Source organism: Lissotriton vulgaris, chromosome 7, assembly GCF_964263255.1.
Source record: "Lissotriton vulgaris chromosome 7, aLisVul1.2, whole genome shotgun sequence".
Lineage (NCBI taxonomy): Eukaryota > Metazoa > Chordata > Amphibia > Caudata > Salamandridae > Lissotriton > Lissotriton vulgaris.
This window is the reverse complement of record NC_141695.1, coordinates 726,376,499-726,404,440: the sequence shown is the minus strand read 5'-3', so window position 1 is coordinate 726,404,440 and position 27,942 is coordinate 726,376,499. Positions and strand designations below refer to the sequence as shown.

Below are 27,942 nucleotides of genomic sequence, written 5' to 3'. Positions count from 1 at the left end.
TTTAGACCATATATAGTTAGGGATTAGCATTTACAAAACCTTAATTTACTCGCACAAAACCATTGAAATTCGCATATATAGTTAGTTGCACTAACTATATATCGTGCACCCGCAATCCACTGCTGATGATGTCACATATTACATCATTCATGACATGGTCAGTGACATCACTGATGGCATCTCAAATGACATCACTGATGACGTCACTGATGACAACACCCAGTGACTGTATGTTTCTGTAAAGTTAAAATATGTCTTACATATTGAAGAATGAGTGGATGTATAAGTGTCTGGATGAAGGATTTAGTAGGTGCATGACTGACTGTATGAGTGAGTGATTAAATGTGTCTCACTGAGTGCATGGGTTAGTGACTAAACTGTCTTAATTTGTGCATCAGTATGTCTGTTGTTCTGTAAGCTGCTGCATGTGGTGATCAGTAGCTATATGAGTAACTATATGGGTTATTGATTGGTTGCCCAAGTATTTGTATGGGAGACTGAGAGTGTGTGTGGGTGGCTGGGAGGTGTATGACTCTGTGCATAGATGTGTGAGCAGTTGATTCACTAGATGTATGGGTTCAAAAGTGCAGGTGGAAACAGCTGTATGGGCAGTTGACTGTGTGCATGAGTGTATTGGTGAGTGAATGGATATCTCAGTGCTACATGTCAAAGTAAGTACATATGTAAAACACAATACATGTGAGAGTTGACATATATAAATAACTGTGCATAAGAGCCAGTGAATGTGTGAGTGGCTGTATGGATCATTGTGAACTTCAATCAAGGATTGTATAAAAGAGTAAATATGTGTTAGTATATGTTTGAATAAGTAAGGTGTGTATAACTGTATAGTTGAGGAAATGGAGGTGTGATTGATTCTTGGCATGACTGACTAGGTGTGTGAGTAACTCCATTGATGAGTGACAATCTGTAAGTGTCTGTTTACACTAATTGTATCAACGGTTATATTAGAGTCTGAAGAGGTTCATTGTACTATCACATAAATGATATCATCAGTGATGTGATCAGTAATGTCAAATGAAATGTCATCAGTGATGTCATCAGTGATGTCATTTGAGATGTCATCAGTGATGTCATCAGTGATGTCACTGACCATGTCATGAATGATGTAATATGTGACATCATCAGCAGTGGATTGCGGGTGCGCGATATATAGTTAGTGCAACTAACTATACATGCGAATTTCAATGGTTTTGTGCGAGTAAATTAAGGTTTTGTAAATGCTAATCCCTAACTATATATGGTCTAAAACCTATGGTTTTTTCAGTGAATTTTCAAGGTTTTGTAAATGCTAATTCCTAACTATATATGGTCTATAACCTATGTTTTTTTCCGAGAATATAGCTATATATATATATATATATATATATATATATATATATATATATATATATATATATATATATATATATATATATATATATATATATATATATATATATATATATATAACATTCCTACACTTTTTAGAAACACTCGGTCACTGATAATGTCATCAGTGATGTCATTTGAGATGTCATCAGTAATGTCACTGACCATGTCATGAGTGGTGCAATATGTGACATCATCAGGAGTGCATTGCGGGGGCGCAAGTTACACTTAGCTCAGCTAACTATAACAACTGAATTTCTCTGGTTTTGTATGAATGAAATGCCAGCCTAACTACAACATCTCTGAAACCTGTATTTTTTTAGTAAATATATATGTACACATAGAGAGATAGAGAGAGAAAGCAGGAGATCAAGCAATACCACATCTATTGTCATAGTCAAGTCAGAGTTACCATAGGTAAGAAATAATGTTTTTCCCAATGACTTAAGCTCTATTTAGTCAAATTTAATCCACTGGGTTCCAAGACAAATTGGGATGGGGTGTCCCAAAAGTGCCTTTTTCCTATTTTAATTACCATATGCAGTTTTACTCTTCAATACAAAAGGGCACCAAAAAGTTGGAGCCATGGTTCCAAAATTATCCTATTGGTTTGCCGCAACATGAGAGAAATTGTTTGCATGCATGTGGTGGGATGGGTGTAGGTGGTCAGGCTCTGTGGCCAACCCCTGCTGTGCTTGGCCAAAGTGTGTTTTGGCCATCTGCAAAGGGTTGGGAGAATTCCTGACCTACTTGGGCCAACACCCACTACAGGTTTACACCAAACCAAGCAAAGGCACTTCCTTGAATAACATTTTCCATCATGACAAGTTTGGTGCCTTTCCAGTCAACATTTCAGTTTGCAGCAGAGAGTAAAAATTCCTCTAGGAGTTAAAGTGGGAAAAAAGTCACTTTTTTTACTCTCTCTTCACCCCTTGACGGATATGCATGAATGAACTACCCATTTCAAACTGAAATCTGGCAAACAAAAATTTAAAAAGTTTAATGTAGATTTGCTAAATGGTGTTACAGTCTTCCCTAACCATAACTACACAAATATATCTTTACAAGAGATTCCAATTATTTTCGGAAACCTCGCTTTTAATAATTCAAAACTGTTGGTGTGTTTTACAAAGTGTGTGTTCACCTGGCATCTAGCAGTCTCGTTCCCTGTGAAGACCAGGGGTGTAGCTTCTAAAAATGTATTCTCTAGTAACTAGTTAGGTACAGGTGCATTCAGTCGGGTTTGGTGAGGTGTGTATTAGATTCTACCTTGGATTTTTACATACATGCAGACAAAAACACGCACACACCCACTCTTAAAACTTGGTTAGTCTGAAAGCAAATGTTTTAAGAACCGCTAACAATCCACACTCCTTTTTCTTTCCACTGCCCTGTCATGTCCTGCTTCTCATAATGTGTTTTAAAAGGGTATGCCAGTGTGATTGTTTGGGAAAAATGAAGCATATCCCCCCAATCTTACTGACCGAGCTACCCCTCTGGTGAAGACACACTTTACAAAATACATCAAGTGTTTTTGAGTCATATATAAGGAGTTTTTATTTTCTAAAAAAATTTTTTTTGTCTAATTAATAAGGAAATGGATTTCAGGTTTTTGATACTATTGATACAATGCAATGAAAGCTCCATTAAGGGCAGCATGAATCTGTAATGTAATGTAACCAGGATTTCTAAAGCGCACTGTCACCCCACGGGTATCCTGGCGCTGAGAATGACAGAGGTTCCCCTAAATACACATATTTACCCACCGGATGAATATCCTGCACTACATCTTAGAGGAAAGATATGTTTTAAGCTTTTTCCTAAACTGGAGGAACTCTTCTATTTGTCTGATATTGGATGGGAGATGTTCCACAGATGGGCTGCCGCACAGCTAAATGCTCTCCCTCCAAACTGGGAGGTTCTTATTCTGGCGGTACAAACCGGATGAGCAGTGGAAGATCAAAGGTTTCTTATTGGAAAATGCCAGACAAACTCTTTCTGCAGTGACGCAGGTCCAAGTCCATGAAGGGCTTTGAAAACAATGCATAATGATTTGAACTGAATTCTCTGAGATATAGGGAGCCAGTAGAGATCATTAAGAGCTGCAGAGGTGGTTTGAGGCTTCTTTAAAGCTAACTTTGCGGCTTTTGTTTGTATTCTTTGCAGTTTCATAATGAGGAAATTAGGCACAACGAAAAGCAGGGCATTGCAGTAGTCCAACCGGCTCAAAATAACACTTCTTACTACTAGAGCCTTGGCTTACAGAGGTAACATAGGGAGAATTTTCTGCAATGCTTTAATGAGAGAGAAGCAAGGTCCAACTGTTTTGTTCACATGTTTTTCTAGACTCAACTTGTTGTCGAAGACTACCCCCTGATTACGCAATGCTACAGCTGGTGTAGGAGGCGTATCTGCCTGAATGGGTCAGAAGTTGGCTGGAAGCGGGCGGGGGATTTTCGTAACCGTGCATTGTTGTATTTCTGTTTTCCCCCGTTAAACTGCAGGGAGTTATCCGTGAGTCATCAATCAGTCTTCTGCGTGCGTTCTTGAAAGTTACTGAGTGATGTAGACTCTCTGCCTTCTAGAGATAGGATGAGCTCTGTATCGTCTGCATAATTCACCAGCTTGATGTTATAGGATTTAATGATGGGGATCAGTGGTCTCAGATAGATATTATAAAGGACTAAAAGATGAACCTTGGGGGACCCCATGCTGAACAGATATAAATCTACATAAAAAGGGGCGGGGGGAGGCCACAGCTTGTTGCCTATTCTCCAGATATGACTGAAGCCAATTCAGACTCAGGGCCTCCAGCCCTAATTAAAAAAGCTCCCTCCATAATATTTTGTGGTTGACTGTGTCAAATGCAGCAGACATATCCAGTAGAATCAGAATGGTCGACTGACCGCTGGTTGCCTGCATTCTGAGTTCGTCCAAGACCATTACTAGTGCTGTCTCTGTCCCGTGACCTGGTCAAAAACCAAATTGCATGTCTTCAAGTCCCAGGTTGGTTTCCAGGAATAGTGAAAGAATTTTGCTGACCAGATATTCTAGAATTTTTACAGGGTATGGAAGAAGAGAAATAGGACAGTAGTTATTTGGACACCGAGAAACAAGGGTGGCTTTTTTCAGCAGGGGTGTCACCATAGCCTGTTTCTAGCAGGATGGGACTATCCCACTGCTCACAGATTGGCTGCAGATCTGATCAAGCTTTGGTAATAGCTCCCTACCATACTCCTTCCAGACCTTGTGGGGGAGGGGGTCCATGGGGGACCCGGAATAGCAAGCTTGTGAAACTCTTCTTCCGTCTGTGTTTTGAACTAGTTTAGAGTTCACGCTGGCCCCTTCCTCTATTTGGTAGTCTAGTGCTGTGTCCATACCTCAGATACAGAGTCACATAAATGTTCCTGATTCCCTGTGAGACAAATAATTACTTTTGAGATTTTCTCCTCAAGAAAAGTAGAAAGGCTTTTGCATAGTTCTTGAGTTACGATAGTCTTGTTTTTTATGCAGTTAGGATTGGACAATTCATTGACTATCTTAACCACATCGCTGCTGTGCATTTTCCCCTTCTGTGCTGAGTTATGTTGAACCCCATTGTTCATGACGAGCTCAGCTCGTCATCAGCACAGCTCAACCGTGCATCATGACGAGCTCAGCTCGTCATGAGCATGGAAAGGGTTAAAGACCCTACTGGTTTTATTGGGCACCTCTAGAATTGAGTTGGCAAAAAACTCAGCGTTTGCTTTAGTAATATCACTGCTATTGTTTCTCAGTGTGGCCTTCAGAGCTGCTTTATCAGTTGTGAATCTGAAGAAATTTCCTAATTTCAGCATGGACTATAAAAATAAGCAACAATTTTATTGATGTATGCCTACATTGCTAAGGAGATACAAGTAATTCAAGATGTGAAGAGTAATGGCATTATTATGATGCTGGTCAGTCAGACCGCCGGCTGCTATTGAGGTGGTCAGAAGACCACAAACAAACATACAGGTGATCTGACCGCCAGGAAAAGGCTGTTGGAAAGGAATATTGTAATCCTGACATGGGTGCCTGACTCTGCACTACACCCTTAGAGGGACGTTGCTCGGACTGCCGCTCCGTCAGGATCTATGACCCGGTGGAGCCGGCGGTCTTGGGTCTGACAGCTTAAGGTTTGACTGCCAGTATCAGAATACCGTGGTTGGACTGAAGGGCTGTTTGCATTTGGACCTTCACTGATTGACTGTCAACGATCTGACCACCACCATTGTAATGAGGCCCTAGTTCGAACGTTAGTGATGTTCTGTAGCAAACTTGAAGTGTGTCTAATGTGCCTACCATAACTTGAAAACAAATTGGTATTGAACATCCAACATTTAGTAATGTACTTATAGTCCAGAAAAAGAAGAGTATCAGCTGTTGCCTGGACATTCTTACCGTTTTAAAGTTTGCACTGAGAAATAAAACCTCAAATAATATGTAATATTTCTTAAAGATAAGTTTTATTAACTTTTTCTACTAACAGAAAAAAGAAAAGTACCAATAAAATGCCTTCTATCATTGAGACAGCAAATATCCCAATATAAATATGTAGTACATGAATTTTGTTTTATGATTGCAAGGTAAATGTCTGAATTCTGATGACTGGTGCCAAAAACAGAAAACAATTTAAAAAACATATCATTTTGTAGTGTAGTATTAGAAATGTTTAAAATGTTATGAATCTTATTTATGATTTTCAAAAAGTTCAAGTTTTTACTTGAAATGTTAAACTGAGCTTTGACATTTAGGGCCTTATTACGATGTTAGTCAGAAGGCCTTCCGACCGACTCCTTGTCGTAATCGTTTCCGACCGACTTTGGTAGGGGTAGTCCGACCGACCGACTGATTACAATGGTTCCGAACACCGTTGTGCCGGACTCTCATTGACTTCAATGGGAGCCTGTGTTCTGACTGACAACACCCCATGGTGCCTGCCACACTGGCATGGTTGGAAAAAGGGGATCCATGGGTACCCCCTCAGGCCCAAACGGAGGCCTCCGGGTGAGGGGGGGCCTGCTTCGGGCCCCCAAAGTGGGTTTCCGACAGCCGATTTGTTTCAGACAGACTGGTTTGGAAAGGCTGTCGGAATCCGACATCCTAATAGGTCGGTTGGAAATTGGGCACATTGAGCTGTATGATTTGGCTCTGACCAACTTGGACTCACCAAATACCGTTTGGAACCGATTTGGAATGCTCGACCGGTTACCTTCTATCGTAATCGATCAGTTGGAAATGTTTCCGAGTCGGTTTGAAACATGGGTCAGACACAGGTTAGAAAAATTTCGTTCCGGACCTTAATGACGGACATCATAATGTGGCCCTTAAAATCTTTTCTTGGTACAGGAAGAGCAACTTCTACAAGCAAAATGGTACCATTTCCATTGAAAATTCTATGTTCTGAAGTGGTGCGAAAATAGTTCGAATTAGCGATGTCTCTTTTAGGTTAAATATTATACCCATAGTTATAGATGACTGACTTCAATATATATACTTTGTTCACTTTATTTATGTATCAGCTATATTACTACCAATAGGGCTTTTTTTCTCTTGCAGACGGATTTTGACAGTGAATATGATCGTGTAGTCTTCAGGAGACAGGGATACATCATACCTGTCATAGCGGTAAGCAAGAAGTTCCTGATTCACTTCTTCAACAACTCCATTCGCCTTTCACCTTAATACTTCAAAGGGCAAAAATGAAGTACTAGCTGAAATGTGATTTGGGTTCTAAATGTGGCATTTATATAGCATATCTTGAATTTGTTGTATGTCTACAGGCGGAGCATAACCTTGGGTGATTGACCCTTTTTGGTTTTTTATTCTACATCTTTAACCAAATGCGTCTTCATAGACCATTCACTTACCTCCTCTTACAGTTCCTCACACATTCATTATTTGATGATTTTGAGTACTCACCCTGTTGATAGGAGCTCAAACAGCCCACAACAAAAAAAGTATTTTCTTTGGAACCAACACTTGTTTTTTGGCTATGAATAGCTGAAAGAAGGCCGAATGGCATCTCCTTCTCCTGTAGCAGGATGTCAAGCCAGCCTTTTTACAAACGAGTAGAACAAGAAGCCTTGGTCTTAGTTTATAAGAAAAGTACCCCCCCTGGGAACCAAAAATTCAGTTATGGAAAACCGCCTGTATCTACAAGAAATGTATGTCTGTCTACAACTTAATAGTATCAAAATATGATTTACAAATAAATAATCTGGCATTTGCCGCACAGTATGTCACTTGATAATATGGAACATTTCAATAAACAAAGTATGTTTTGTATGTATGAACATTTTTAAAGCAAGCTGTAACCCAACGGGCATTCTGGCGATGTGAAACAACGATGTTAACAACGGTGAAAGCTAAAAGGTCATTCTGAAAGATTATACTCTTGGGAAAAGCCAGGTCTTGATATTTTTGCGAAATAGCATTAGATCCTGGACCTGACGTAGTTCACAGGGGAGGCTGTTCCAGAGGCACGCGGCTGCTACGCCAAACGACCTTCCCTCCATTGATGCTTTCTTTATTTTGGGTATAGTTGCCAGATTGGCTGATGAGGAGCGGAGGCTGTGTGGGAGAGCATACCATCCAAACCTGCTTTGTAATGGTTTGGGCCCCATTCTATGTAAAGCCTTGAATACGATGCACAGCGATCTAAACTTTACCGTTTGTGTCACCAGGAGCCAGTGCAACTCAGCCAAAGCCAGAGAAGAAGATGAGCGACGCGGTCTCATAAGTGCCAGTTTTGCCACAGCCGCCTGAATTCTCTGGAGCCTATAGAGCAAATATATCGGTGACTCCAGCAGTAGAGCATTGCAATAGTCCAAGCAGCACATGATGACACTCCTGACCACTGAAGCTCTGGGAGGACTGGTAACACCTTCTGCAGTTCTCGGATAAGAGTATAACAGCTCACCACCCGCTTATTGACATGGGTCTCAAGATTTAGTTTGTCATCAAAGCTGACCCCCAGATTTATCACCGTCCTCACTGGTGCCAAAGGGGCATCTGTGGGGATAGGCCAAAAATTAGATTGAAGAACTGGTGATACTCTACCTGCTCCGCAAAGCAAGATTTCAGTTTTATCATTGGTAAATTGCAGAGAATTAACTTGCAACCAATTGACCATTTCCCGCATACAGGCGTGGAAATTATCCAGCGCATAGTCACGGTCACCTTCCAGGGACAGGAAGAGCTGGGTATCATCCGCATAGTTTACCAACTTAATGTTGAATGACTTGATGATACCTATCAGGTATAGGCATTGAATAAGATTGGGCTGATAGAGGACGCCTGCGGAACCCCATGCTAAATGTCAGCAACGCCTGATTCATCCGGCCACTTCTGCATCTGACCGCGATACACAAGATTCATTCTTCCTAGATTGAACTCGGATCCTTCAAGACGTCCCCGCGGGGCAACAGGCCACTTAAGATTCGTTCATTGCCTTCCGATCTTTGATTCCTTTGGTTTCCAGATCGCACCCACCGGGCCCAGTAGACATTTATTGACCACAGGCCCGTTTTCTACTGTGAAGATACGATATTCATATCTGCAACCAACATTTCACCGTGCATGCTTCATGCCACAGCACTGTATCCACACAAACCCTGTCTTGATAAAGATCCCAATTAATGAGGATCAAAACGCCGTTGACTACCCAGCGCAATAAGAGGCGCAGCTCACAGTGGGGTTGAATCTAAATTAGAACCCGAACTCTGAAAATTCATCTGGAGCCACTGTTCCTTTTACTCACTGTATATATCTTTAGCACCACTCACTATGCACCGTTTATGCTGATCACATTGTCACTTGCGTCGCCACTTTGTCCACCACTTGGACAAATTGAGCACCAAGTACAATTTGGGTTGTATTATTTGTTTTTACTACAGTGCTGCTACAACAGTAACTTGCCTTATCTCTTCTTGATAAATATGATGCCTTGAGCTCATTGCATATATCTTAAGAGTCTCCTTTTTTCCTGACTGATAATGTCTATGGCATATCATATCTAATTGTCTTTTACAATATTACCTGTTGGGATACAGTTGTTTATTCCAATGTCAGCAAAAGTCAGATTCAGATTGGAAAGGGGGAAGAGACTGTTAGTCAAATATGACTGAACCCATCTCAGAGCCACCCCTACCACCTCCATTTCTTCCAGCCTTGCTAGGAGGATCGCATGCTTAACTGTATTGAATGCGTCAGACAGGTCCAGCAAGATTAGACTCGCCGATTGTCCCCTTTCTGCACGCATTCATATATCATCCAGAGCGGTTATCAATGCAGTTTCCGTCCCATGACCTGGGCGGAACCCAAATTGCTCCTCTTCCAACTTGTTGTTTTCCTCCAGGAATTCAGTCCCTCTCCAAAAAACGTCTTTCTCCCTTAGGTGTAGGCCGGTTCAGCCTGGATGAAGTCATTCTGAATTTGACCAGATGGTGATTTGACCATCCCACCGGTAGAACGCTATCCATTTTAATCAAGTCCTCCTCTCGTTCAGAAAGGCCCTAAAAACGCATTTGTTTGCTAAATCTCTCTGATCTGCCCCGAGCCTGCGCTAAAACCATTTTATCTTCAAGCGCTGCAAGGCCCCAGGGCGGTTATGCGCTATACAAATGCAATTTTTCATTTCATTTAATTTCATTTCATTTCAAAGACCAAATCTAGTACATGCCCTCCGTCATGGGTAAATTCAGTGACCCATTGTAATAAGTTCAAGTTTGCGCATGACTGAAGAATGTTATTGAACCCTGCATCCATTTTTCCGTTTGACCAAAAAATAAACTCTCCTAGGATCAGTTATCGAGTATGGGGGATTGCCATATTGTTAAATACATCCAACAGCCGTTGTTGAAATTGTCCACTGACTGCCCCCGGTGGTCTATAGCAGACCATGCCTGTCAAGATATGGCCTGCCGGGTCTTTTACAGAAAATTCACAATTTCTATACCCACTGCTTCATCAATGTCCATAGATGTGATATCCAAATGTTTTTCATAGATGATCCCAACCCCTCCACCTCTTCCACCGGGCCTAGGCTTGTGAAACGCTTTCTACCCAATTGGGCATGCCAAACTTAGTTCCAGGTCTGACCTAGCATCCATCCAGGTGTCGGTCAGACACAATACATCCAAATTCTGCGTTTCTAACAACATTTCTATCTCAGTGACATGCTTTGGAAGCGATCTAACATTCAGAAGGCCAAAGTTCATCTAATTCAGTTTTAAAAAATCCAAGACCATTCCTGCTGTTTTCTCCAGTGTGAACTTCCCAGCTCCTAACTCCCGTTGCCGCTCACCCAAGGCTCGCAATTGGTTGCCAGAGTAACTATAAACCGGTTTCCTGGCAGCAATTAGACTTGAACCGGCAGGGTGGCTGGCGCTGTGCGTGGCCGGTGCGTGGCCAGGCGCTGACCGGATCAAAGATGTTGTCAAAGTGCTAACATACATTTGCACAACATTGCCTTTTTGGTGAATGAAATGTTACTTATTGATTTATTTTTTAAATACCTCTATTAAGACTCATATGTTTCACATCCCTTGTTCTCCTTTTGTGGTGAAGCATTTATTTGTGCCGCTATATATTTATTCTCAGATGGAGAAAACAGCGGAAATGGCCGGATGGTCTGCAACATGATACTGACCATACCCATACTGGCAAGCAGCGTAGGGTAGAGAATGACCTCTGAATTCAGAGAAAACTTGAAATACATGACAAGACAAGACTGGAATTCCAACATTTTTAATCATGTTAAGCCTCCATACAACCTTTCTCCAGAGCAGAACTATCTGTTTTAGAGCTGCATGAAGTGCACAACACAGTAGGTGCTTCCAAGCTGAAACCAGGGCGGTCCTGGGTCACAGTGACAAGGAAGCGACTCCAATGCGTAAACCCATAGTTGATTTTTCTTTAACATGCATCTATTGGATAAATAATTGTATGTGTGATGCATGAGTATGTCATAGATGTAAAATAGTTCCTCGTGTACTGCAAAGGAACCACATCCTATGAAGAAGAATAATACACCAAACAGCCTCTAGCATGAATTAGGAGATACGTATCCTGCCGAAATATTCACAGCAGTGCCGAAGAGGACCTATCCAAAATGTATACGGCACTAAACAGAAGCAGAAGCACACACTGACAAAGATAGTGGCTCCAAGCTCTTATTTCGAATCAGTACACATAACACTTAATAACAAAACTTCATCAAAAAAGACAGCAGGCATGCCTATAGGTACCGGAAGTAAAGCAGTAACACAGTAGACAGAAAACAGAGTAAAAGCCTTAAAATAGATCTCACAGGCCTCTGTAGCTCCGCTGAATTGACTGGAGATTTTACAACAAGCCCACTTAGCAGGTTTTCCTGACACACTGTTCTTATGTCTAAACTCATTATCAAAATTGGCCCTCACCTATGTTGCACTTTCAGCACTAATAACACCAAGTTTGTTCTCCTTGTTTCTAGCCCTACCTGCATTGCATCATATTCATTTTGCTTCTGCGATGTCTGGAGCTCAGATATGGGAAGAACACATTCCGGGGAGATCCAGTCTTCAGGTTTGTGCTGCTGAGTGAATTTGCGCTTGTAATCTTAAGGAAAGGTGTGTGTTCGTTTGAGAATAATGATTTTTTTGCAAGACGTCTCATGACAAGGCTTCTGGCTTGCGTTCAGACAGCTCTTCATCGGGAGCAACGAATGCCAGCAGGTTTACGGAGAGGAACGCATCTTGACAAATGTATGGCTACAGGGGTTCCTGGGCCTTTTTTCCTTGGTGCCCAGATGAACCAAAGTCGGAGTACCTAGGGACCTAAGATTTAAGAGGGTCGACAAAGGTCAGCCTTACACTGATAGTTGCCCACACAGGGATGTGTGCCTTGCAGGGATCCCTTGTTTCCTTTCTGAAGAATGCCACAGGCTCGCATGAGCCATCAAGTAGAAACGTTGACCGTGTGGGTGGTGATGGGATGCTAGTTCCTTTTCCCCCATGTTGATTTTAATACCAAGTGGTATTCCATTTAAGTATAAAGGTCTGGTGTATCACATTGTTTTTTTATTTTTCATGTCACAGGTCCATTCCTCAGTTAGATGTGCCTCATGACCTCCAGGTATAGGCTTGCTGAGTGTGGAGAGTCCTATGATAAAGCATGACATCCCTACACATTTTTGTGTATGTCCAAAGATAGGCTGTTGTTAGGTGTATCACTGATTTAAATAGTTTCTTGGGTGGCTTAGTTGTGTTTAACAATAGCTTCAGAGCTAAACATGGAATATCTCTTATTAAGCTAGGTTCATGAGCATTTTACTGTACTAACACATCTACAGTAGAGGTATGGAAAAATATTGCACAGCATACCGAGAAAGGTTTACAATAGGAATATGAAACCAACTGAAAAGAATGTGAAAAAAAGTTTTTGAAACTCAACAGTTAGGAGATCTTCTATCTCCAGGCTACCAATGACTTAATATTTTTCCATTCACCACTGATCAGTGGTCTAAATGAAATGTATTGTGTAGCAATGAGTCGCTGCTTTCTTTCTTGAACAGCAGCCTACTTTCATTGACAGAACTCAGTTACAGATTTGCCGATATCTGGTCACAAAATACTGGCCGCACACTGCAAGTGGTGTTATTGCTATCAGCAAAGATTTTTAACAACCGATCCATGTACCAATAGGTCAGTTTCTCAAAAATCCAAATATTAGGATATGACATACTGTATGAATACTAATAGGGTAGACTGTAATTTGTTACTCATTGCGATTGGATGCCATCGTGAGGATGGTGGCCTGCTGGGGTCAGAAAACCATATGGCTGAGATACCCGCCACCCCCTCTCAACACAATCCCCAAGGATGGGAAACCGGAAACAGTTCTGAAGTTTTTGGAAGACGGGAGGGAGTAACCCTCCCGGCCGTATTTATTAAAATATGAAACAAAATTAAAACATTAAATAAACAGTTTCATATTATGTACAATTTCATTACCACATTGCGATGTTTGGCTAACCTTAACAGATTCTCTAATACAAAGGTTCTCCTAGCCGAATTAACATCCTACAAAACATTTACTTGAAATTTTGAAATTGTACATCCTAACGTTTAAGGGCCAACGGCAAGGTCGTAACCGGTGTCAAGATCCCTAACCCAGAAATATCGCCCTCACTTGTGAGGGGCGGCCCAGAGGCGTACCTCAAGTGCAATTACCAATTTCCCTTGACTTGACGGGGGCCCCAATAAAACTCGACGCCACTTAGAGGTCGTACGAGGACTCGTGTGAGGTATCTAGAAGGTAGCGTAGACCCCCCCCAAACCCCACACAACTTACCACATCTGCCGTCGCAGACGTCCTGGCCCCGGGAAATTCCCCAGGAGGGGGCTGTAACCCCTCCTACCCAGGAAGGGGCCTTGACCGCCTTTCCTTTTCTTTCGGCGACCCATCCTTAGAAGGGACCGCCTCCCCGTTGAGGGGCCAATGGCCACCTCCCCCGAGCGCTCCCATCCGTGCTGGGTGACGCCCACTCATAGGGATCTTCCAATTAGTGCTCACCGATCATGACCTTACCGCCCGACCAAAATAAATACGACAATGCTAACTAAATGACTAAACTAAAAAGACAGTAGCGACTACAATTTTATTAAAAGCATGCTTACCAATGAACACTAAAGCAGAATTTCCTTATTCGCGAAACGTAACACAAATCGACCATTCTTTATTACATACTCAAAATCATCACGATAATACCACAACCTGTAAACGAAAATCAGAGTTATCCATCAACTTTATTCAAAAAACCACTTGCTGTCCTCAGGGGCTGGTGGGTGGGTCAAAATTGGCTCTTCGTTCCGTCTCGAGCTCACGTGCAGCGAGGAGGTGCAGCTTCAGAGCACAGGAACAAGAGGATGCCTTCTGATCTTGCTTCTCCTTTTATCCGTCTTCAGGGCGGGCGTAAACCCGCCTCTGCCTGTCCCAAGGGCGTGGCCAGCCGCGTCAGTGTCTAGGCCAACCCCCTCTAGGGCGGGAAAAGGCGCGCCCCGGCTACGCCGCTTCGGGCATACCAGCCGAGACTCGCCTCCCGCCCAAGATGGCTTCCCGGGGGGATCGTGGTACTCCGCCATACGTTCGGGGGGACCGAGTGGTCGCCCCTTTCCACAATGTCTGTAATTGAATTTCAATACACTAAACTTTATTTTTTACATGTAGCCCGTTTTCCTTGGAGGAAATCAGGCTGCATTTAAAAAGAACATTTGACTTTTTTTTTGTTTGTTTGACAGGCTGCAGTGGTCCAGTATAGTGCCTCCTCCCTCAAAGCACTTTTTTTTTAACATTCACAAAGGGAAAAGTGTCCCCTTCCTTTGTGCAAATTGGTTACTATTCCATCATGGTGTCGGAAAAATTTCAATGGTTTACAGCCACATACGGATAGGAATCGCTGTTTAGGAGGGACTCCTTCAACACACCATTACCGCATAGCGAGTTCTTATGCATCACAAAGCATTGGTTAAGTATGAGATATGAGGTCCTCCTGGTTTCTATGGCTGCTTTGTGATTATACGGCATAACCCACAGTTATTAAAAGAAACAATCCTGAAAAAGTTTGATACCATTGGACTTATGTGGGACGCATGCAGGACTTTATAAGGCTTTGTTTTCCTTGCACATAAACCAGATGAGTTGCAACCAATTAACTCACCTCTAGGGATCAAGGCTGTGGGGATGCTTTGAAACTACACAAGAGGCCTTCATATGAAATGAAAGGCAATTTTTTTATCACCCTAATCACTAAATGGTTTACAGCAGCTATTTCAGTCCTAGACCATTGATACATATGGATATGAATTATTATTTGGAAGGGACGCCAACAACACACCCTTTTCACACAGCAAGTCCTTATGCATTTCTAAAAAGTTAGGAACTCCTAAAATGATTTCTGTACATTGCTAAATGCAAGTTTTTGGTTGCACACTCTGAATCGAAGCATTTGCCACTGATAAACAGCTTTGTACATCAGGCCATTACTACTCTGTGAAATACCAAGTGAGACGAACTTCGTGCTGGACTCCCTTCTCTTGAAACTAGACAAGAGATCACTTCCAACCTCCTGATAAGGAGGGAGAGACAACAATTCGATCGCCCTGGCCACCCAAAAATACTGTGATGGCATGGTAGTCTTCTCTAGGTAAATTACACAATGTCTCGCTTGAAGAGAGTAACATCGCCCTGTGCATTTGGCACTTGTTATTTTATTCTGAAAAAAAACCTCACGCTTTGAGAGTCTGTCCTTGCAAAATAACATACTTTGCAGAACGGGTGATGAAAAATGGTGCCTGGTTGGTAAGGCATCAGTATCTTAAGTGAAACCACCGAATGGGTAGCTTTGCTGAAGGCACAGCAATTCCAGACAAGCTGGCCAGAATCTCTAAAAATGGCATACAGTAGGCAGTACATGAAAGATTAAATGGGACCACACTCCTTAAATCTAGGGAATGGAGAGAGGACTTTTATTGCAAGTAAACCTTCACTACAACGTACAGGGTGATACTTCTCTGGACAGATTGGGGGGCGAAAGAAAACTGATAGATTAAAAATGAAAAAGTCAGAGAGAAACAGAAGATAGATATCCATGTCCAAGATATTCAAACCTCTTCTCAGTGGTAGTGGCCACAGGGAATAAGACTTTTTCTATCGAACTTTAAAAATATGGCAGTGCCTGTACAACTTTTAAAAGTGGTGAAAGATCACACCTGGGAATGTACACATTTAGGAGAAAGAGTTCAAAGAATGTTAATGTTAATGTTATGTGGTATTTATAAAGTGCGAAACTGTCGCTCCGAAAGGAGCATACTGGCGCTATGGAAAGGTAGAGAAGAACTGTGAGGAGGCACTAGATGATGTTCAGCACATAGGTGTCTGTTAGATTTTATAGCCAAGTTTTAAGCCTTTTCCTGAAAGCGGCCTCCATAGGTTGCATTCTAAGATCATTTGGCATCAAATTCCAGGCCTTGGAGGCCAAAACACTTGGGGGCCGATGTAGGTAAATCCCATTTACCGAATTTGAAATACCGAATTTTACCGAATCGGTATTTCAAAATCGGTAAATGGGATGTAGGTCCCAACATCTGGAATCGTTACCGATTCCTTACAAATTCGGTATTTACCGATTCAGTAAATACCGAATCGGTATTTGCTATTGAATCCTATGGGCCTTTGAAGCCCATAGGATTAAAGTCAAATACCGAATCGGTATTTACCGAATCGGTAAATACTGAATTTGGCAAGAGTGCAGGGGGTGTCACTTTGACACCCTCTAGCACCCCCAAAACGGGCATGTGTGCAATGTAGCACACAGACATGCCCTAAGGGCACGTCTGTCTGTCACATGGCACATGTGTACATGAACAGATGTGCATGTACACAGGAATCGGTATTTTACCATGGATTTGTATTCCATGGTAAAATACCGATTCTGTAAGCCATGTGCTGATGGAACATTGGCTACCTACATTGCATTTTCGGTAATTTTACCGAATCGTTATCATTACCGAATCGGTAAATATTACCGAATCAGTAAATTTACCGATTCGGTAATGATAACGATTCGGTAAAATTGCCGAAAATGTGCCCCTACATCTCGATAGCCCTTTACTGATCGGAAACGGCCGAAAATCGGTATTTTTGGCCGATTCCGATCGGTAAAGGGCTACCTACATCGGGCCCATGGTGTTTTGCCTCCTTTCGTTTTGCGAAGAAATTTCGGGATGTTAGCAAGATTATGCCCTGCTGACCTCAAAGCTCTGGTGGGATTATAGCGGGTAAACCTATTTATTAGATACCTTGGTCCGATATCATTTAGAGATCTAAAAATGGTCAGTAGAATCTTAAAAAGAATTCTTTTGTGGATCGGAAACCAATGCAGAGTTCTAAGAGCTGCAGACGCTGAAGATTTTCTAGGAAGTTTAAGCACCAGCCGCACTGCTGCATGCTGAGCGCTCTGTAACTTCATTAGCGTTTGTTTCTTTACCCCTGCCATCAGCCCATTACAATAATCGAGGCGAGAGAGTATAAGAGAGACTGCAACAGAATTTCTAGCTTCGATAGGAAGAAAATCAAAAAATTTCTTCAAGGATTTTATGATTTTGAAGTAGCAGCCTGCCATATTTCTTACATGGAGGACAAAAGAAAGTGAGGAATCATAGAAAATACCCAGATTCCGTGCCGACTCCACCGAGACAGGAGGCGGAGTGGTGCTATCAGGCCACCATTTGCTGGGGTAGAACTCAATGGTTTTTCCAATAGGCAGGATTTCCATTTTGCTAGAATTACATTTTAGAATATTATTTTCCATCCACTGAAAAATCTCCGTCAAGCAAATTTGGAAATTTTGTTCAGCTTTAGTTGAATTATTTTCAAGGGAAACAATCACTTGCGTGTCCTCTGCATATGAAGTGACACATATACCATGTGATACAATGAGGGTAATGAGAGGCGACATATATATGTTAAAAAACAGGGGACTCAAAATAGAGCCCTGAGGGACTCCTGCAGTAATTTGTTTCTCCTTTGAGGAAAAAGATCCTAATGATATAATTTGGGTTCTCTCTGAGAGGAAAGAGCTGATCCAATCCAGAGCTCTGTCGGTTATACCATTTCCTCTCAATCTGTCAATCAGTATGTCGTGGGAGATGGTATCGAACGCCGCCAATAAGTCAAGCAGTATCAAGACGGCGTTCTTTCCCTCATCTTGAATGAATTTTATGGAATCGGTTAATTCCATGAGAACAGTTTCTGTGGAATGCTTAGGCTGGAAGCCAGATTGTTGATGATGAAGGATGTTATGAGTTTCCACGAAATTTGAAAATTCTTGATGCACCATGGCTTCAGTTATCTTACCAAGTATTTGCAGGAGGGAGATGGGACGTAAATTGGAGAGCTCTGTCAGGTTTTTATTTGGTTTTTTCATTAAAGGTTTAACTGTAGATTTTTTCCAATCTCTGGGGACAGTAACTGAACTCAATGAATCGTTAACTATTCTAATGATGTAAGGATTTACTATGTTCACAATTTGATGGAGAATAAACAGAGGACAGGCGTCTGAAGGTGATCCAGATTTACAGGATATGATGGAATCCCTTGTAAGGGCAAGAGTAGCAGGCTTAAAGATCCTCAGGGGTTCATATGTTATGGCCGGGGTGTCTTTAATTTCATTTAAATTAGACAAGGTTATTTGAGGAAAGTCCTTCTGGATGAGACCTATTTTCTCCTCAAAGAAATCAGCGATGTGGTCGCAGGGAACCTGAGATGGGGGAATTTCTGTTTGAAGCACTTTTGAATGGGTAAAAGATTTCACTATAGCGAATACAGTTTTTTGTTTTTGTTGGGCCTCAGAAATCATTTTAATGTAGAAATTTTTCTTGGCCGTTTTTATATGTGCAAAATATTAATTCCTTTTTATTATACAGAGATCTTTTGCTGTAGGGTCATAGTCCTTTCTCCACTTCCGTTCGCTTTTTCTACACTGGAGACGAATTTCCGAATGGGCCTGCGAGTACCATGGTGCGCTTATCTTTTTAGGTTTATCATTTTTCCTAAGGTGCTTTGGCGGTACCAGATCGTATGTTGCAGACTGTTTCCAGGTGTGAAAACGTTTGGAGTCTTGCTCAACGTCGCCGGTCATATTAGGGGCTTGTGCCTGGGCTGATTGCTTAAGTCTAGTACTCTTGGCAATAGCTGTCCAATTTTGCGAAGTGGTGATAAGTTGTAGGATTGTTTTTTTTCCGACTTTGGGTGGACGTTAGACATTTATGCTAAAAGGAATAAAGCAATGATCAGACCATATTTGGGGTAAAGGATGATGATCTACTAGTGCTGGGAAGTTGGAACATATACCATCCAAAGTGTGACCAGCTGAATGCATTGTATTTACTATTCTTTGAGAAAGTCCAAAAATGTCAAGGGTGTGTAGAACATTTTCAACTTGGGGATCAGTCTTTGATTCCAGATGCAAGTTGAAATATCCCAGGAGAGTAAAATGAGGGTAACGAAGTAGCTGCTGACCTAAGAATTCGCCCAGAGATTCCATAAATCCAGAGGCGCTGCCTGGGGGACGATATATCAATCCTCCTGTAAAAGACAACGAGGCATGGAGGGAGATGGAAAAGCCAATTCTCTCCGCCCCTTTGATATGATCAAGGCAGAACGTGTGACACTTCCAAGAATTTTTCATTATTATAGCTAACCCTCCTCCCCTGTCTTTCAGCCTGTCCACTCTAAATATGACATAGTCAGGTGGCAGGGCAACAGATAGGTAGGGGGTGCTCCACTCTTTGAGCCAAGTCTCAAATCACATCAATTTATTCCTGCATAGTGTTGCATTTCCACACTAATTTCTACTAGATGGCATCCTAAATGTAAAATTAAGAGACCTATAACAAACCAGTCAGTTAAAAAGTAAAGCATCTTATTAGAATCTCCAGGCAAGGGAGACAAAATAACCGTGAAGAGAACAATCTGCAATGTGGAAGCTATGCAGTAGCATTTACAGGTGTTGAAGACTTTCTGAGAGATAAGACTACTAAAATGATGCAGGAACACCAAAAGTAAAAGGTAACAGGGTTGTTTATTAAATACAACATAACCAGACGAGAAACAATTGGTGTTGATTATAAGAGTGACCATGACTAGCATGATCAAATTAACATTCTGCATAACCTAAAAAATAGGTATATATTGCATCACATTTTAACATAATAAAAATCAAAAGGTAAGCAGGAGTTGATACATCATGAAAACATTGTACATTTTAGAACAACATAATCGATTGCATCGCAGTTCAATAAGAAAAAATTAAAGAGAATATGTGAGTTAGTACATTACGACTTCATTGTACATTTTAAGAAAACGTAGTTCGTTATGAGCTGGAGTACCTTTTTATCCAGAACATCACACATCTTCACTTCTGCCCTTACACCTCAACACATTTGTATGTTACTATCATTCATCACGCCTTGTGGGATCTTCACCACCTTCTTACGAGTCCACATATTACAGTCACTGAGTTTGAGTGTATATTTGTTTACCCTTCTGACCTGAAAGGGAGGAGAAAACATGAACTCACCCCTCATCACTCTTCTCCCTCTCAGAACATGCACCCAATCACCCATGACATAATCCCCAACTTCACTTTGTACCTTCACATCTAACTTTTTCTTTTCAGTTCCCTTTGTTAATAATGTCTGAAATCTGCATCCTCTCATCTGCTCAAAGGGAGAATTTCCGATAAGCCTATATCAACCTGCTCACTGTCTTTTTCCAATCTCTACCACTGCTCTTTTTTACATTTTTGTATTCTCATTTGCCTCAAACCTCTTTAAATGCACCTGCTACCCATACTGTAACTCCTCCAAATGAGGGAGATAGGCGTTAACTCAAGTTCTTACGTTGCCCACCACCTCTACGATACCTTGGCAGACCTGATCATTACTTTGCCCAGGGGGAGAGGTTTCTCTTCGATTAGGCCACCTGAGCCTGGTGAACATCTACTGTTGGCCCAAGGATGGAGGGGTCCAACATTGTCCGAAGAGTTTCAAAAAACAAGGCATAATCATGGGACCCCCTGGACTTTAATACCTCGTTAAAACAATATTATAACTCAGAACAAAATGTAACTCACTATATTCGTGTCCTAGACCAGTTCAATAGCAAGTCCCAAAATGCTGTCCTTTTCCCACTATAGGCTCTTAACTGATCTATCTTAGCAGTATCAAACATTGATGCCATCCACTCAGATCGTGTTGGAGTGGCAGGGTCAATCCAATACTTGCATATTTGCCTCCAGGCTAACAAAATCGCATAAAAATCAGGGAACTAGCTTAACCCGTAAGTTGACTTGTGAGGCCAAAAATGATCAAAATCAAGTCCATTTGGATTGGAGCTTTCACCATAGTTCCCAGTAAATTCTGAACTTCCTTCCAATACTTGGCGATAACAGGACAATCTTTAAACATATTAATGTCGGAGGCTTCAACAAGACCACACTTTTTACAGCATACTTGCGTCCCTCCTGAGAACTTTGATAGCTACAGGGGTGGGGAAGTAGGCCCTGTGTACAGTAAATATATGATGTCTTTTCAACCAAGAATGTTTCACAATGTCAAAAAGAGTCTTAAACGAATTCTGCCACATTTGCTCACATTGTGCATGCGGAAGATACTTATTCCGAACTTCCTCTGCAAGTTTGAATTCACCATCTGCCTCCTTTTCGATTGCCCAATACCAGTGGGAGACCTCCCTCCTTCCCACATGCCTATCTACTAGCTGTTGTTCTAAACTGTGACCCCCTCCTATGGGTTACCTTTTGTTTTTCTGGGTTCTAAACCAGCTCTGAAGTTGAATATACTTGAACATTGAGTGGCCTACTCCTACTTTCTCTCTTAATTGCTCCCATGAAAAAAGAGTGCCCTCATACGCCAGGTCCCCCCACACCCTCAAGCCAGCTTCTTTAAGTGGTAAGGCTAATCTGTCCTATAAACATTTAGGCGGGCCTGGTGAATCCCAAAGTGGAGCTACATTTGAAAAGTAATTAAGGCCCACTAAGTGTTTAAATGTAGCCCATGCTCTGGCAATTGACTGAAGGACCTTATGTTTGACCTTTTTGAAAAAGGTTGGGTTCCCAAACTTGAACATGAAGTCCTCCATGGGCAAACTAGCCCCTCTCAACATAGCCAGGAACATACTGCCTGCCTCAGTATCTACTGGCATCTTTAACAACATTTACAAATGTGAAAACAAAACGGCCCAGGCATAGTACTGTATATGATTTTTTCCAGGCTATTGATGCCGCTTTGTAAGCCCATACAAATGAATTTACCGCCTGTTGTATTTTATTAATAGCTAATTTATCAAAGTGTAGTGGGACTGAATTAAAGAGAAAAGTTATTTTGGGTAAAATCACCATTTTAACTAAATTCATCCTCCCCAGTATTGTAAGAGGGAGGTGGGCCCAAGATTTCATCTGCTTTTGACATTCCCTTGAGACTTGTGCTAAATTAACCTCTGCTATCTTGGCTATATCTTGGACAATTTTTACTCCCAGATACTGCATATTTGGGCTAGCCTGCTGGTGGCTTCTCTTAAGGTTCAGGTCATGATGACTGTTTTTGCGGCATTCACCTCATAGCCCGAATTCCTGTGCCAGCTTGATCACTGTCAGAAAAGTTGTCTCCAAATCTGCAGAGAGGACCAAGATGTCATCTGCGTACAGGGTCATTTTTCTCTCCCACTCTCCAAATCTGAAAGGGAGAATACTAGAATTCTCTCCAAACCTTCGAGCAAAAGGTTCTATATACATATCAAACAGAAGAGGGGAGAGAGGGCAGCCCTGCCTAGTACCACTAGTAATCTTAAAAGGGTTAGTCAGACTGCTGTTGACCAACAATCTACCGTAAGGATCCTGGCACATCATCTGGATGGTACGGGATAACTTTCTGCCATGGTTAAATTTCTCCAAGTCTTCTGACAGGTAAGCCCAGTTAACCCTGTCGAAAGCCTTGGTGGCCTCCAGAGTCAAGGCTGCCAAGGGAAGAGAATAGGTAGAGGCAATGTCAATCACTCCAATAAGATCATAGACAATTGTCTCCCTCTAACAAACCCCTTTTTGATCTGGGTGGAGGATATCCACAGCCACTGACCCCAACCTTGCTGCCAAAATTGAAGTGAAGATCTTGTAATCCGCGTTTAAGAGCGAAATCGGCTGATATGAGGCGCATCTCGCTGGATTCTTGCCCGGTTTCAAGATCAAAGTCAGTGTAGCGTCATTCCAGCACTTAGGGGGCCTTATGCCCTCTACTAGTATCATATTAAATAGCTGTGTCAATAAAGGTATTATCACCTCACCTAAAGATCTAAAAAGCTCAATGGGTAGACCGTCAGGCCCTGCAGCTTTTCCTCGCTTTCCGGCCCCTAGGGCCTTCCTCACTTCTTCTTGTGTGATCTCCTGTTCTAACTCCTCTTGTTGTTTACCACTCTTAGGTGTAAAATTTATTTTATCTAACAAGGTCTTGACTTCAGATCTATTCTCTACCTGATCTTCCTAATAGATGTCCTAAAAATATTCAAAGAAAGCCTCTCCTATCTCTTCATTAGACAAAAGAGCTGATCCCCCTTCTCTTACCATGATTTCTTTAATATAATTTTGAAATCCATCCGCTTTGGCCTTCCATGCCAATGGTCTCCCAGCTCCTTCTCCATATTAAAAATGAGCAATTTTACTAGCTTCCCATCTGCGCTGCAGCCTTGTTTGTAGGATGCTCTCTAGCTGACCTCGTAATCCTTTAAGTTTTCCCAGGTCTTCTTGGTGGTTACCTGAAACTGTCTGTTTATCGAGTATTGTCTCTTCCACCAATATTTCTGTTTCAAGAGACGCAATCTCCTCTCTGTATTCTTTGATCCTATATGTCACTCTGCTAGTAATAATACCCCTTAAGAAAGCCTTACGGGAATCCCAGACCATAGTAGTTATTGCTGTACCCAAATTTATCCTCATAAAGAATTCTATCTCCTGTAAAAAAAACACAGTTTCTTCATCTTCAAGAAGCAACGTATGATCAAAAGTCCAGGATGAAATACTCCAAACCGGAGCCCAGTCTAGATCTAATAATATCCCTGAGTGGTCTTAAAAATGGGATGTCAAATAGACAATGTATTTGACCTTACCCCTCAGGCAATTGTCAACAAAGACATAATTAATTATCGATTTATGTTTATACTTCAAGTTTCTATATGAAACTCTTGGTTGCTGCCCTGATCTGTCTCTCCAAATGTCACATAGGCCACTTTGGGACATCATATTCTGAAGACATACCCTAGATCTAGAGGGAACAATGGCCCTGCTACTTGCAGATTTATCGAGTTTGGGGTTGAGAACGATGTTGAAATCCCCGGCCATAACAACTGGATATGGAAAATCTAGCATGTGCAGGGAAATTGTTTTGAGGCAAGAAGGGTCATCTTGGTTTGGGCCATAATAACCAATTAAAGGAAGGAGACTGCCCATTAGGTTAACTTTCAGTATTACCCATCTACCACATGGGTCTACCTTATATTGTAGAATCTGGGCACTAGCTTGTTTTTTTAAAGAGAATCTAATATTGGCTGTTTGATTAGTGAAAACAAAGGAATCAACCCATTTCTGTTTTTTGAAGATTTCTTGAGCCTCTTCCTTAAGTAGATGTGTCTCCTAATTGAAAATGACATGCACTGGAGAATCTTTTAAATATATCAAGATTCTGCCTCTTCTGGACCTCAAGCGCAGGCCATTGACATTCCAAGACAATATCTGCAGTGATATCATGGTGGCTTAAAACTGGGATTCTGGGCACACTCTAAGACTGAAAAAAGATACTCCTACCTCCATGAGAGCTCATCACCAATTGCCCAGGTAGAGTTAGTTACAATTGAGACAAATTAGGAATTTTTGCTATCTACACCTATGTGCTCAACTGTCCCGCACCCACTCCCCTTGCCCCCTTAAAGAACCCTTGCCCCATGTTACTGGACCGGCGTTATCCAGTTGTTACACCCGGAGGCTGCCCTGCCCATCCTGTCCCTATCGTGTACGATAAATCAAACAATCCCCCTACCTAGGGCAAAATACCAAAAGTCAAAATAGAAAAAGAAATTACTTTCCCTAACAAGAAGAAGAAGAAAGTCCTAATAGACAAGCGTACAGATCTTATGTTATGCTTCTTATTATTGTGCATGGCTTTCAAGAAGGCGGGACATTTCAACTGCACCGACTTTCTTACTACTGCTCAATGCCAATTGCAGATCTTCTTCAAACCCACCTCTCAACTAATCCATTACTTTCAGGGTAATGTACAGAGATCAGCACATGCTCTACTTCCCTTATTCGAGAAAATCCCTCAATTTCTTCTGAAACTAATTACACACTGTTGTCAGACATAACACTCTCTGGTACCACTTTTCTGTCAAACTAATCGCTTAGAAAATCAATTAGGCCTTGTTATTCACACAATAAGTTAACTTGATTTCGGGCCACAGTGAACAATTATCAACTACCACCAGCAAGCATACTTGGATGACCCACCAAATGGGTGCACAGGTCCTGTCAAATCAATGGCTACTTTCTTCCACTGTCCATCTGACTTATCTGAAATCATCAGTGGCTAATTTACAGTCCTTTGAGACTAGTCACTCCATGCACCTGAGACACATTCATGTATGCTGCACTCTCCATCTGGATCCATTCCAGGCCACTAATACTCCATCTTTGTGGCACTCATTCCGATGGGGCGCTCATGAGCGAGGTGGACATTCCTCTTCCTCATCTCTGAGTGTAAGACAAACAACTCTTCTCTGTACAAAATTCCATTCACAACTGATAGCTCCACAACCGCTTGGCTAAATGTTTCAGCCGCATGAGATACCTTTTATTCCGCAGGTCAACTGTTAGTAATGTACTCCACGATTTGTTGCATCACTTCATCATCTCACACAGCACAAACCCATTCTTCTTATCAAATCCTCCCTTCCACAATCACTTTCCTGAGCCAGTATCATCTTATTCAGGTTCTCTTCCATGCACTCTTCCTAGTTGGCTGGGAACCTGGATGAACAATATGCTAACACATATTTCTTTCCAGGTATGTACTTAATCCTGAAATTGTATTCCAACGTTCTCATGACCCATCAATCTATCCTGGCAGAAACCCTATCAGCTCCATTCCTGGAAAAAACATACACCAAAAGTTGATGGTTAGTGCGAAGAATGAACTCAGTACCCCAACCATACTGTTGAAAATAGTTGACTCCCCACCAACAGGCCAATAGTACAAACGTTTTTCTCTGCCCCCCTCAAAGGCGTGGAAGCAAAAGCAATGGTTACCTCCCTTCCTTCGTGAACTTGCAATAATACAGCACCCAACCCCACACAACTCGTATCAGTGTTAATAATGGTAGCATCATTGGTTGATATGGGTTCGATGCAGGAGCAGATGCTACTCTTAGTTTCAGCTGTTGGAGCTCCCTTTCACAATCACCATACCATACACACTTCTAATTCTTCAATGTGAGCTTCCTCATAAGCTTAGTTCTATCAGCAAACATTTGGATGATCCGGGAGTAAATTCCAGCTAGCTCTAAGAGCTACTGTAGAGTTGGTACTTCTGCATGTCATTATTAGAATGTTAGTCATGTTGATAGGATGGAATGTTAGCTTTTGATTATAGGATTTAGTCTTTGAGCTGTGAAGCTGTGCTGGAGGTATCTACTTTTACTCTCCAATAAAGCAATTTATCTTTCATCAAATTGACTGTAAATTGGATCTTTTCATTGGCAACGAGGCGGTCTTCTCTGTGCAGGAGACAGAGACATTGATACTTTGATACCTCCACCCCTGGAGTTATGGACTTATTGGAAATTTATGAACCAATTGGAATATATCTACAGCAACTTGCTTCTGGATATGCTGTGAGCAAAATTCTATTGGATGGAAACACACGCTTGACAAGATTTAATTCGAAATTGTGTGATTTTGACTCTCTAATAAAGAAAGGAAGATTACATTCCTTTAATATTCTTCTGAAGATTGTTTAAACCTAAGCCTGAATCTATACTAGTCTATACTACTATAATAAAGGAAGAACTTTCAGCCTTTGAGGCGGGTAAACTCGGGAACCACAGCGCCAATCCACACACCCGATACACCGTTGGAATCGTCAGGGTGTGTAGATGGATATAGGCTATATAAATTTAAAAAAAACATTATTTAAAAAATGTACAGTAAAAAAAAAAGTAGTATCTCCGAAGGAGCGCCGGCCGCGACGTGCGTGCTCACGTCAGGAGTGCGGGGAGGAGCGGCGTCCAGGAGCGCGACGAGGAGCGGCGGACATGGCGCGGGGAGGAGTGGTGACGTGAGGAGCAGCGGACAGGCCAGCGGCGGTGCGAGGAGCGGACAGGCTGGAGGAGCGGCGGCTGAGGTAAGGGAGCGGCGGACATGGCGCGGGGAGGAGCAGTGACGTGAGGAGCAGCGGACAGGCCAGCGGCGATGCGAGCAGCGCCAGGCGGGAGGAGCGGCGGCTGAGGTAAGGGGACCCATGTCAGGGCAGGTGGGGGTCGGGGAAGGCAGGGAATGGGCCAGGCGGGGGCCCGGGCGGCTGGACAATGTCGGGGCGGGCGGGGGTCGGGGAAGACTGTTGCTCCCGGACAAGATCGTGACGGGCTGCTAGTATTTTAATACAGGGGCTTAGACAAATTTTACCTGTTTCATCAGTTCAGGACTGCATGTATTAAACTGTAGCTGAAGTGCATGTATTAAACTGTAGTTGAACTGAAATTGAGCTCAATCTAACTGAGCTAACTGAGTAAACGGAGCATAATTTTTTATTGTATTTTTAAAAGCTGAAAGTCTGAAAATCATCTGATTGAAACTTCAGTTTTCGCTTTAGCCGAATTTTCCACAATGAAATGTTGAAGATTATTTGAAGGTAAACACTGTAACAAACG

At 42.0% G+C, this 27,942-nt stretch overlaps 1 protein-coding gene across 2 annotated transcripts in view; it reads left to right on the top strand.

The window, feature by feature from the left end:
* LOC147702338 (ATP-binding cassette sub-family A member 9-like) overlaps positions 1–27,942 on the top strand; it is a 1,822,583-nt gene that overhangs the window by 1,288,524 nt on the left and 506,117 nt on the right. Inside the window, exons 26-27 of one of the 2 annotated variants that reach the window (XM_086930970.1) lie at positions 6,973–7,041; positions 11,891–11,982. In XM_086930970.1, coding sequence (XP_086787096.1) covers positions 6,973–7,041; positions 11,891–11,982 — 161 coding nt within the window. The remainder of the gene's footprint in view (positions 1–6,972; positions 7,042–11,890; positions 11,983–27,942) is intronic. The other variant, XM_086930969.1, reaches the window with a different exon arrangement.